We start from the raw sequence: 13,006 nt of genomic DNA on the forward strand, positions 1-13,006 counted from the left end.
AGAGCATAAGATTACTGCTGAGTCCTTGCTTTGACATTGTGTACCATTCATGAATTTTGAAGCGGCGATACATAAGTGAGGTATAAAGTAAATGGACTAAATATATGAAACTAGCCTTTGGATTGCAAGCCAACTACTTTTCCCACTGTGTCACGGTAGAGAGTACAACTTGATGACAGGAATCTCCATTCCCAAATTGTCTGCTTGCACGTAAATGCATGTAATAACTCTTGCAATTCTCAGTGAAACAGACATTTATTCAATGTATATTTAAATTGCATTTAGAGATTTGAAAAACTTTTACTTTATAGGGCACAATAATATCTTACATTAAAACTATATTCTTTATTTTACATAATATTTTCCCCAAATATTTCTATGGAATGAAGAATGTCTAAAGCCAAATAAATATATTTTTACAAAGTAACGTTCATATAGTACAAATTATTTTTGTACTATTGTGGTTATTGAATAAAAATAAGTTAGTAATTTATTTTATTTTCTTTCACTGTTACTCAGCATTAACAACCGAGAAGAATTTCTTATATATATTTGCCAAATGCAGATTTGGAGTGTTAGGATTATGATGTGTCTGTTAACCCCTAATGCCTGCCTATTGTGTGTCAGAACTAATGAAACATATTTTCTATAAGGTGCAAAAGCAAATACAATGTATATTAAACCACATCTAGCCTTTGTGAGTTGTAAATGATAACAGATTTTATTTGTAAAGAATAATATATTTCTGCATAAAGTGCCTAGTGGTAATACTCGGCTTTAGTGTATACCCAGTAAAGTGTGATTAATTTAAAATAGGGCTTATGTACAGTGGCTCCATATAGGGTAATATTTCTTGAACTAAGGCTTGAAAATTGCTTTATAGACTGTGTTTTTCAATGAGAGTACTTTAGCAGAGTCAGCTCTGGAAATGAAAGAGCTTGCTGTAATTTAAAAGGAATTCACTTAACAAATCAATTTATCTAGCCATTAAAAAGGGTATTTTAATTTTTAGATCTTCAAAAAGCCTGCTAATATTGAATTGAGAGACCATATTGGGGATATATTTTCTGCTTTCAAAGCCATTTTGTTGATTTCAACCCATTAAATCCAAACTTACGTATTCCTGTGCCATTAAAAATCACAGAGCCCCCTTTAGTTGTCCCCAATTCCTCTTGATAGACTGCTCAATAAGATAATGCTGCCAGGAGTCTAATGTTATTCCAGCCTGTTTGAGTAGAGTTTTGGCTAATGTTGTTTTGCAATAAAACTTTGGAAGTGACTCTAGGCTTTAAAACTGGTTTTGGACATTGTAAGGCTTCTGTATACACAGTTAATCTGATCTCCTGTAAACAGACCCATTATCTATCTATCTATCTATCTATCTATCTATCTATCTATCTATCTATCTATCTATCTATCTATCTATCTATCTATCTGTCTGTCTGTCTGTCTGTCTGTCTGTCTGTCTGTCTGTCTGTCTGTCTGTCTGTCTGTCTGTCTGTCTGTCTGTCTGTCTGTCTGTCTGTCTGTCTATCTATCTATCCATCCATCCAATTATTGGCCTAAAAAAACAAAAACAGACCAGTTTCAGCAGTCAGACTAGTTTGAAATTCATCAGAATATAAAGGAAATTAGTGCATCTTTTTTTAATCTTTTCAATTTTGAAGGAATTGTACCAAAGTTCTACTGTTTTTGACATGTGGGGAGGTGCCATCTTAGAAAACCTGTAATGGAGGCTTTACTGGGAATCCCCACTTAAAGATTGATGAGTTAAAAGAGTTACACAACCTACACTCACTTACATATGCACTTAATCAGACGTAGCACATATACAGACACTAACACTCAGACAGTGAGATTCCTAGATTCCATATCTTGACGTAAAATGCAGCAATTGGTTGGAAATGGTCCATTACTTGAAAGATTTTATCGGACAGTCGGGAATCCTAAATCTATAATGGACGAATTACAGAGCTCTGACACAGAAATATGGGATTCTACAGACAATTGCAATTTGTTCCTCCTATCTGTGCTTTTTCTTTGATATTTCACGACAACTTTGAGTGTCTGACATCGTTTAAGGTGAGAACAACTAACTGATACTTAATGGGAAATGCGCCGTTATTATGGAAACATTTATTTACGGGTTTTCTTTAGAAGTGCTTCATATATAGAATGATTCATTCATCATTGCATTGATGAACAAAATATGTATACTGAGAAGAAATCTCTGGACAGCATTTTTTTCATTAAGACCATTTAAATTATCCAATTTTATTCCACATCATATGTTTTCCTATGAAATTTCCTGATGAAATTCACAATTGTTGAGAAACATAGATATAATCTTCCTAAAAATAGCACTTCCAGACAACTACAGTATTTGTGATGCTCTTCAATGCATAAATATGGAACCTCACACATAAATGGATTGCTTCGTCTGTGGTCATGAGTAGAGCACATGTTTAGGGCACAGCTTTGTTTAAAAGCCACTAGCAGTGCAAATAGCACCACACGGCAGTAAAAATAAAAACCGTAGTAGCAGCAAGAACAGATGGTTTTAGAATTTGAAGACACTACCTGATTTTTTATTGATTCAACCTTAGAATCTGAAACATTTGCATTTATTTCAATATGTCCTGTGCATTCAAATTTCAGCATTATAGTGTGTTTTTATTATTCTAATTTAATAATAAAACACCTACAAGGAGGTCTGATTAAAGAAACCTTTAAGTGTGTTAAAGTAAAGAATTTTTTATTTATGTTAAAAACAATATCTTTGTCTTCAAGCATATAAATCTACATGTTATGTTCAAAACATGTGAAAGTATAAATAAGTAAAACAATTGTTGCCATCTGGATAACACTCAATATGAGCAGAACTGATTTCTGGTGAATTTTCTATTGTTTTCTTTACAGATAAGTTTTTTTGTTGTTTGTTTATCATAGTTTTTCTTGGCAGAGAAACCACTTCATTGTAATTAATAATTGGTTTGTTGTTGTATATCTTATCTATCTGAAATCTTTAATTCTATATTTGATAATAATCAAACTAGAATACATAAACAGAATTTGAGAAGTTTAGCCTTTTTAAAAGGAAAAGGAAGCCTAAATTCCACATAAGATATAAATTAGACATATGTAAAGAATTAAAAGTTTTCTTTCACTGATAAACATAGATTTTTAATAATTGATCATTTTCATAAGAAATTTCAAATATTCTGTTGCTGTTTTTTATTCAATAACCACAACTAAATAGGTTCAATATCACTTCACTAAGTCTGTCCGCCAATCTTTGAGCTGCTTGGAATGTGATGCAATTGCCGATGCTGTCAGTCAATCAAGCAGATGAGGTTCATGTTGAATTTATTGTAAGTCGCCTGCCAGACAGAGAGCACTGATTACACTGAGTGCTACTCTGGGTAATGAGAACGATAGAGGTTCCCCCACAGCATAAACAGTTCATGGCTTAAACACAAACACATCATCTTTTTTTGTTGTTTTCTTTTTTTGTTTCTTGTTTCCTCCTGCTGTCTGTTTTCTCTAATGACACATCTGAGAGCAGTTAAATCGCATGAATAATTGATTACATTTAGTTGTCTGGAACTGTCTTTTGTTGTGATTTCTGAGAGATGCACAAATTACTGTATCTTTTTGGGAAAGGTTTGCGTACCTTCCATTAAAAAATTACTGCACAAACACACATATATACACATTTTTTTCTATACATCTCTCTCTCTCTCTCTCTCTCTCTCTCTCTCTCTCTATATATATATATATATATATATATATATATATATATATATATATATATATATATATATATATATATATATATATATAAAACAATTCACCTAGAAGTGTATTCTGTATTTACACAGATCAGAGCAGATAAGGCAGTGTATGTTTTTTTTTTTTTGTTTGACATCTTGTTTATAAAGAGTTATATATCAATGCTAATTTAATCTGTCTATATAAGCTTTCGTGCACAAATTAAATTAGAGTAAGCTGTCACGCATGATAGGGGTCGGTTACAAGATTGCATGTATTAATTTGATTTATACCATTCACACCACCAATTCACAGGAATGGATAAATAGGTCTGCACAGAGATGTTCACGAGTCATACTAGTGTGTGTTGAACGCTTAAAAAAATACAGCTATGACAGCTGTAATACCATGGAATTAGTAGGACTGTTAGTTTCATACTTTCCTACTGTCTCTCAATTGCTCTTCTTTCCTCTGGCTGTGGGTTGCTTGAATGTATCATCTTTTATCTATTTACTCCTTTGTTAGTAGAAAAAAAGAAGTTCAGAGCTGGGACAAAGGTAGAAATGTAGCACACCAAACCATTTGTGGAGAGAGTAAATGAAGCAATGGGTGGGAAGTTTTCCTTAGATTGCTTCCTTGGATTAGAGAATAAGACAGTAGGAATTGGAATCAAGACAGTAGTGCAAGGATTTAAAGGAACTAAAATGTGTGGGTGATGTGCACGGAAAGAGACAGGAGTGTTATGTCAGTGAGTGTTTGAAGAGAGAGATACGAATGCAAATAAACACTAAAGGGGAAAATAAGATGAAGGGAATCACAAGTAAGAATTTCCACCTCTAAGTCAGAATATGGTCGCCAACACACAACATGTCCATAAAGCAAACAACATGCCATCACCACAGTAGCACATTTTCTTCATACAGACTGCTGAAAAAGAAATGGATTCTAAAGCAAAAAGAATATCAGAAATAAATAAGATGGCAAAACTAGCAACATCAAAACAAACAAGACTAAAATGGACAACATTCAGAATTTACAGAATCCACATCGTCTTCGATGCTATTTGGTTTCATTTCATTTTATAGTTTAGAGTGAATGACAGTGATGATGGATTAAACATCTGATTAAACAAATGTTATATGCCAGGACTCTACAACAGCGACAAGACTGTATCGATTTTCCTTACTAAATTAATTTGGAGTCATCCAATTGCAAACGTAACTGGTAAAACAAATTAAATTATCTAACTAACTGGTACTGACATTTTTATGTCAGTTATTATAAACATTTTATCATCCAAATTTAATTTAGGAAATATTTGATCAAGAATGATGAGTATTTTTGTTGCATATCTTTGGCCATTATTGAAATCTATAACCCTAACCACATCATTTTGATGCTAGGGCTCTCGAAATGAAGGTACTAATCTAATGTTTAGTTTCTGTGTACTCAGGAAAATTTGTATATTTGTTTGTGGAAGGTATACATTATCAACTTAACTGAAATGTTAAGTTAATAGGCACAAATAACTCATAGTGGGGTTCTTCAGCATTCAATTTTGCTTCTTACAGAAAGTTTCCAGTAGAAATATAGGGAACTTAGATCTGAAAATTACATAAAACTAAATTAATGGAGTCCTAAGTTCAAGTAAAAAAAAATATCATTAATATGCTCAATACACAAACTAACTAGTGTTAGTAACATAAGTTTGTGAAAATGGATTTCATCTACGTTTTGTACAATTCTGTTAAGAACTGCAATAAAAACTAAATGAGATGTTTATCTTTCTCACTGTAATTAGTGTTTGCAGACAAGACATCTCAGTTACAGGGATAAAAAAGCCAAATAGTTTATCTCTTCCTAGCTTGGTATCAATATTCAGGTTCTCATTCAATATGATTGACTTTAAATGATTGACTCTATCGCTATTGGAAAAATGTTATCTAGAAGAAACAAAAGCATCCAGGAACAATTTCTTTATTGAGCCCTTCAATCATCCAAAATTTTTCCCCATAGCTGGCCAATTTTAATGTAAAGTTGTTTATTAGTATTAGGGGAATCTTTTAAAAAGTTTACTAGCTTATAAATGCAAATAGTAGCAAGAACGTAATTAAATTCACATTTATTTACGATCGATAAAAAGCACATATCAGTTTGTATCTCAGTAACTAGAATATTCTCATTTTAACTCTAAATCGCATGTTGCTGTTGTGATGACTGCTTTGGTCCAGTTACTGTGCTTGTTCTTCTCTTTTTCTTTTATAAAGGGAGGAAGACGCAGGGCTTGTCTGGCTGATTGGCATACTGCTAGCTGTTTTTTTCTTCTCATTGATCGTCTAGAGCAGGCAGGTGTTTGATCACTGGCATTTACCCGCAGGGGGGCATTGATGGCTTATTTTAACAATTTGGAACATTTCAGAACAAATAAAGCTCAGTTTTGTCTTAAGAAACCTCAGAATTACACATGGGTATTTGTGCATTTTCAAATCACTCTTCTTAGTTAAACATTCTATTCAATCTAAGTATACAGACATGTGGGGATGAGTGGAAAAGGTTGAGCAGGAGTATATTTAGGTGGAAAGAAAGTGGCATGTGTCTGAGTCAAATGTTTTTAAAATATGGTGCCTTTTTGTCATTCTTATGGATGTAAAAGGGGTCATAGTTGTTTATATGAACATTGAACATTACAAGTGCAGCCAATTGGAATGCTTTACAAGAGATGACCATTCTCCAATTTCTTAGTTTCAAGTTCGTAGGTAAATCAAATGCACATTTTTTCCAAAACCGGGACACAAACATTTACCAAGCTATGCAGACAACAGAGATATTGATAGGATAGCAGGATAGGATAGGAGATCTGACAACCTTATTAGGTTTGATGGGCAACATTTCAAAGAGCAATGGCAACACAGTGAGCTTCTATAGTTTGAGGTAAAATATGGTTGTGCAGAATTATTTAGGTTGAAAGTAAACATCAGCAAATAACAGCAACATAGTACTCTAAAGGCTCTATAGTATTTGTTCCATTAATCTGCAAAAACATCAAGAAAAAAATCAAATAAAGTTTATTTTAATTACACTTGTATGGTGATCAACAATCAGCTCTCTGTAGTTCAATGTCATTTGTGATTAGATTTTCCTGTTTGTTTTATGTATTGTGAAGAAAAGCACCCATTCTGTCTTTCGCATTAGAAAAACAAATTTCCATTCCCCTTAAAAATATCTCTGTCATTCTTTGTGCTCCAAATATTTAATTAAAATTTTATTGACCTTACTTCCACATCAGTTTTTTTTTTCTTTTTTTTTTCTTTTTTGCTTTTATTATTTTTTTTCCCACCTCGTTTCAAGTGAGGGTTTATTAAGTGACTGCAGCTTGTGGCGCTCAGATTTCTATGCAGAATTATTTTGCTGGTGTTTTTTTTTTTTCCTCATAAAAATCTCTAAAAGAAACAAAATAGGTATTTGGTATGTATTCTATTTATTCCGACCAGTGCATTTCATTCTGGCTTATGGGATTTTTCTACTCAAGAAATAATTAATCTTATTGGCAGTTAAGTCTGGATATGTTGTGTTAGTCTCTGGCAGTTAAAATCTTGATGCAGATTAGATGACAGCTAAAACATTGAATTTTTCTGACCGTTTTAAAACTGTTTTAAAATAAGCTTGCTGTAAATATGCTTCTATAAACCTACTGTTTTTGTTAATATCAGTCTCTCTGCAGATACTTCATATCCCATAATCTTATTCATTGTTCTATGATGCAGTGCTATCAATAATTAGTGTGAACTTCCTTCCCTTTGCATTGCACAGACATACAGATGTGTATTCACAGTGGGTGCCTTTCTCAATGTGGATTTCTTACAGATGGAGCCTCGCCCAACAAAAATGTTCCTCCTTTTTCCATGACCTAAAAACATTCAGATGTTTATATCAATTTTACTATATTAGCACTTCTCCATTGTAATAAACCATGATAAGAAATTAGACCCTTTGCATAAACAAATTCTGTAAATATGTGTTTGTACATCATAAATTGGATAAATGGCTGCATAACACAACAAATACTGGGCTATTACATATCTTTGGAACCGAGAGCGGGTAGTTTTAACCAAAACAAAGGGGTACAATGTAAGCCAGGTTTTACTAGGGTAGAGACTGGTACAGGGTTGTAAAAAATTTTAATATAAATATGAAATAATCTGTTTTTTAATAAGTGATCTGTGTTAGTTTCCTTAATTCAATAATTTTTATAGACAATACAAATCCAGTTATTCAGGATAGTGTAAAGCCTTCCAATTCCTTTTCCCCTTGCTTCTTTTAACTAGTTATTTTCTTATTTCTTAACAGTTCAAAATTAAAGAAATAAAAAATACAGTTTAAATTTATATTGAAAAAATCCCAATACTTTTAATTATGAAGTTAATTGACTAAATTTCTAAAAGGAAAGGAAAGAGGAAAACAGACAGTTTTTATGCCTCGCTCACATTGGAAAATATTTCGTATTTTTCTCAGCTTCCCTCACATCAATACCCAGCAACCTTCCCCTTCAACATTAATTACGGATTTGGCTTGCTTTCTCAGTCTGCTGGTTTCTATTTTTTACTCCCCTTCTCCATTGTTTACCCATTTTTGTGCTCTCAAAAAATTCTCAAAATGCACGTTGCCGTTACAGTTTATACTGTGTCTTTGTGTTTGTGTTAGAGTCTCGTGACACAGCGATGTGCGTCACTGTGGACTTATTGACATCCTAAGGGTCTTTCTTTGGGTCAGCTGATTTTAACAGTCAATTCTCATAGGTTAATAAGGCAAGGAAAGTCTTGAGTAAGAGTCAAGTGACAGGCTGACTTGTCTGCTAAGCTGAGTAGAACCCATTACTTTATCGGTCCCAGCCTCGGACTGAAAACATCCTGATCCTAGCCAGAGTGGTGTATAGGAGCCAAATCTAAAAAGAGTCAAATTATTGACTTTACCAAAGGCAATGTACATGTATATGGTAGGTAGACTGACATAAACTAAAACTCTAAGCTTCATAATGAATGGAAAAGGAAATATAGGTAGATAGAAAAAAAGAATGTGCACCTAGGGACTCGCTTGTGCAGTATTTTGTTGTTGTTTTGAGACACAGAAGCACTAAATAATAAATGGCCACTATATTTAGTAGTGGCTGTGCAACATAAAAATTATATTAGTGGAAAATCATTTTTGTATTCTGATCTTTATATCCTAACACAAATAACACACTGACAACACAGTTGGGGTCCCAAATATTTCAAGACATCAATATTTCTCTTCCTCACACAGCAGCCTGGGAGTGTGCAGCAAAGGAGGAGGATATAAAGTGTTTTACTTTATACTATTATTCATACAGCTTGGAAAATTTCTGGTGAATATAACAGTTTCACCCTAATTAGATGGAGAGATTGTAAAAACTATTATTAAAATTACTTGTAATGAAAATTTAGAAACAATTAGGTTTCTTTACTTTTAAATTTGGTATAATCTGATACTGTTATTCATCCCATGTATGTATGTATGTATAGGCCTTTTTTTCCCAATCATATAAAAGAAGATTCATATTTTCAGCTGTACTCAAAAAATAAAAGAGAATCCAAGAAGTTTGGAAACTACAGTATAAAGAAAACTAATGAAACAAAACTGCCACCCAAAGAAAGATACGTAAAGAGACACATATACCAAGTTAAAAAGAAGTAGATAACACAGTAGAGTAAATCTGATTACAAAACATGTTTACTTGTTGAAAAAAGAAAAACTGAGACGGAGACTATGGGTTGGTAGATTACTGTTGCAAAGAAGATAAAATGCGTACTTACTTAGCTGGCTGCGTCTCTGAGCATAGGCTACCACCACTGCTGCCAGAACTACACAGCATAACGATGTCACAAGGTTTGCCATCTGTAAACACACATACAGCAAAGTCAGGCGTGTGTGTTAGAGCAGGACAGCGTGTGTGTGCGCCTGTTGTCCTGACTGACTGACAGACCCAGGGACAGCACCATGTAACAGATAGAGAGATAGCCACTTCCTGTCTTCTCTAGATCTTGCTCTGTCTATCTCCTTTCACTTCATTACATTCCTAAAAGCACATTTTCTTGTACACTTTCTTTCTTATTAAGTTTGCTTATTTCCTTCTATACTTGTCTTACTTCGGTTGTTCAAATAGTGAGTTGTTGTTTTTTTTTTGTACTTTTTTGCTATGATCTGCATTTCCTGACTTCTTTTCCCTTTCTATGTTTTTGCTCTCAATTCATTAGCCTAATGGATCCATCCCCATTGGGATGGGCCATAGCCAGCAGCTCTTAAAGGTATAGCACAGAACAAACAACAACAGCTTCAACTTAAAACAAGAACTTATGGGTAATTCTTTGCTTTAAATAATCACTTTAAAATCCCCCATTTTAGTTGTTGGCTCATTGTTGGTTAGAAAAGATTCCAACACAGGAATTTGAGAATTGAACCAGGCACCTTGGAAATTGAAAAAAGGTAAGAATGGTAAGAAAGCACTTTAAAAATGCACTGGATTTCTTTTGTAAAATGTTCTGCAACTGGCAGTGGAAATCACACTGAACACCCCATCCCTACAGTAAAACCTAAAGGTAAAAGCATTGTCTCTCTCAACATCATTTGGTTGGTTATCATCAACAGGAATACAAAAGATGGACAGGTTTGATTGTAAACTGCATGGAACTAAATAATGGGTATTCTTGTCTGTAAACCTGTTAGAGGCTTCTGTCAACTTAGGAGTAGGCTAGAGTATTATCTTTCTTGAGGAAATTTACTTTGAACTTAGGGTAAGACTTTTAATGGAAAGGTTATTGAATTGAACTTCAAATCTGTAGCAAAGTCTATGCATCATGCACCAGCCTGACTGAGCTTAAGCTATTTTGCAAATTAGAATAGGCACACAGGTACAGTTTTTTGAGAAATAGTAATGTAAACATCTCGAATGTTTTCTTCCTTTTTTTTTTCTTTTTTTTCTTTTTTTAGTTTTGTTGTTTTGAAATACATATTTGTTGTGGAAAAGCAGTTTCTCTCAATGCCTATTTTAAAGTCTAATATCTCAGGTTTTAAACATTAGAACTACAGTTCTGGAGCTCTTCAAAATTCCTGGCTATTTTCAAGTACAGCTGAGCTGCATGAGATTCATGCCAGCAAGGGGACTTGAACCCAAATCTTTCCTTATAACTGTCTTTTCCCTCTACTCTGTATCTTCTCTCCTTTCCTCTGTTAAGTAAGAAATAGTTGGCTCTCATATGTACAAAGGTTGTCTACAGGTCTGCCTGCAGCTGAGAGTTGCACAGAGTAAGGTGTGTGTGCAAAGAATGGAATGAGCACTTTAAACAGAGCAAAAGAAAGGAAGTGAATTTCCTTGTTCTTCTGGGGTGAAGCTCCAGCTGATACTAACGTCTGTCATATCCCATTACTTCTCACTCTTTGTTTTGCTTCAGCTACCAACTTTTTTTCCAGTATTCTGCTTCTTACTTCCTTGTTTTCACTCTTTTGCTCAGTCAATCCTTTCCTTCTCTTTGTGCATCTCTCTATTCCCAACCTACATATCATATCCTTCACTCATTCTGTCTCTCCGCGTTAAGAACGTGAAACCCACAACATGTTAAAGCATCTTGTGAAGGAGGGGAACAAGGAATACATAACTACAAGCACTGGGGATTGAAGTTCAGGGACACGAAAAAGCTTTTTATGGAAGGAACAGAATCTCAAAAAGATATAGAACAGTCTAAAACATTGAACACTTTTTTTTTATGAATTACAAATTATAAGGGTTTTGAAGGGGCAATCAAAAAGTGGAAAGTGTGGGTGTTCTGATACAGCTTGTGAGACATTTGCAACACTGGAAGTCGTTTTGCTCAAGGAGTGGGCCCCTGTCAGCAAGGTCCACCGCCTTGTCCAGGGTGTAAAAGATAATCGAGAGAAGTCATCAACACCCCAACTCATTTTTTATTTCTGCTAGTGGCTCATATGAAGGTGGCTTCTTGCTGACTTTTGGGCTGAGCTTAGCCAGGCCGCAGCAGCCAACTCTAAAGCATCCTCCAAGTCCTTTACCCTGCCTCCTTCACAACTGGTACGCCAGGATCTGCCTTGGAGATAGGATGAGGGCTTGGAGCTTTGAAAGCCAGGCCTTGTCCTCAATAAATCCCACTTTATTCATCTGCTTAGACTAGTTCAAATTAGACTCCTTTTTCTACATTTTCCAGGCAACAAACCATGCTTGATAAATGTTATTTTACTTCGGGACTTCAGAGCACCTTAAGATTTCCCATATTAGGCTGGAGAGTCATTAGGAGAGGAATGTCTGGGTTTTCCTCCTAAATCTGTTTCCAGTTTCATTGTTTTCTGGCTAGACAAGCAAAAGACAACAAATAGAAGGCTGTTCCTTTTGTAGTACTCTACTCTTTTATTGATGGACAGGAACCACTTCCACCCCACTGTGGTACAGCAGAACTAAATATATAGCTCATGATGATGTTATTTTTCTGTATTATAGTTACAATTTAGTGTGACACAAGGTGAAAACTAGCACCGTGAATACAACTGGATTTCATGCTGTCATGTCAGAAAGAAAAATGCTTAAATATATCCGTGAAGATTCTCAGTCATCTATGCGAAATGTCTTCTAGAAATCCTCACATCCAGTTGCCTAGACAATACTCAAATGGAGTTGTTTTTTGTTCATTTTTGAAGTTTATCCAATATTTTGCATTAGAAAAGTTCTCACACATGCCCCTGAAATGCACATGTTTTCAGAAATCAAAACTGTTTACTGTTTGGTTAGCAACACTAGGATTTACTTTTGTGCTTATAAAGGATAATGTGAATTCTCTAAAGTCCCCTTTAAATGTTCTGATAAGTATATGGGCGTATAAATGTGAGCCTGCGTTATCATTTGTGAACTTCAGTGCCTGTTTGTGTTTGTGAGTGATTGGCAGTTCATATGTATTTCATCTAAACAGATACTGAGGAGACTGACAGCGGGTGAAATTAAAATTGCAGCCCTTGTCAGTGCATCACAATCCTCATCGTTGGTCATAATTTTCCAAGTTCTGCTTTGCCCATCATAACTTAAATATGTATGTGCATATTTGTGTGTATTGGTGTTTACACGCATTTTAAAACTCTTCTGGTACAACTATGTGAGAATAATATTGTGTATATGTGTGTACTGGGAACTCCAGGGGTATTTAGGCCGTCTATCAGAGAA

General features: G+C 34.4%; 1 protein-coding gene across 2 annotated transcripts in view; it reads right to left on the reverse strand.

The window, feature by feature from the left end:
- Positions 1 to 13,006, reverse strand: part of cntfr (ciliary neurotrophic factor receptor) — a 281,027-nt gene that overhangs the window by 160,035 nt on the left and 107,986 nt on the right. For both annotated transcript variants that reach the window (XM_038268292.1, XM_038268291.1), the window contains exon 3: positions 9,603 to 9,684. In XM_038268292.1, coding sequence (XP_038124220.1) covers positions 9,603 to 9,684 — 82 coding nt within the window. The remainder of the gene's footprint in view (positions 1 to 9,602; positions 9,685 to 13,006) is intronic.

This window comes from Cyprinodon tularosa, unplaced genomic scaffold (genome assembly GCF_016077235.1).
Source record: "Cyprinodon tularosa strain WSP-4 unplaced genomic scaffold, ASM1607723v1 ctg7, whole genome shotgun sequence".
Taxonomy (NCBI): domain Eukaryota; kingdom Metazoa; phylum Chordata; class Actinopteri; order Cyprinodontiformes; family Cyprinodontidae; genus Cyprinodon; species Cyprinodon tularosa.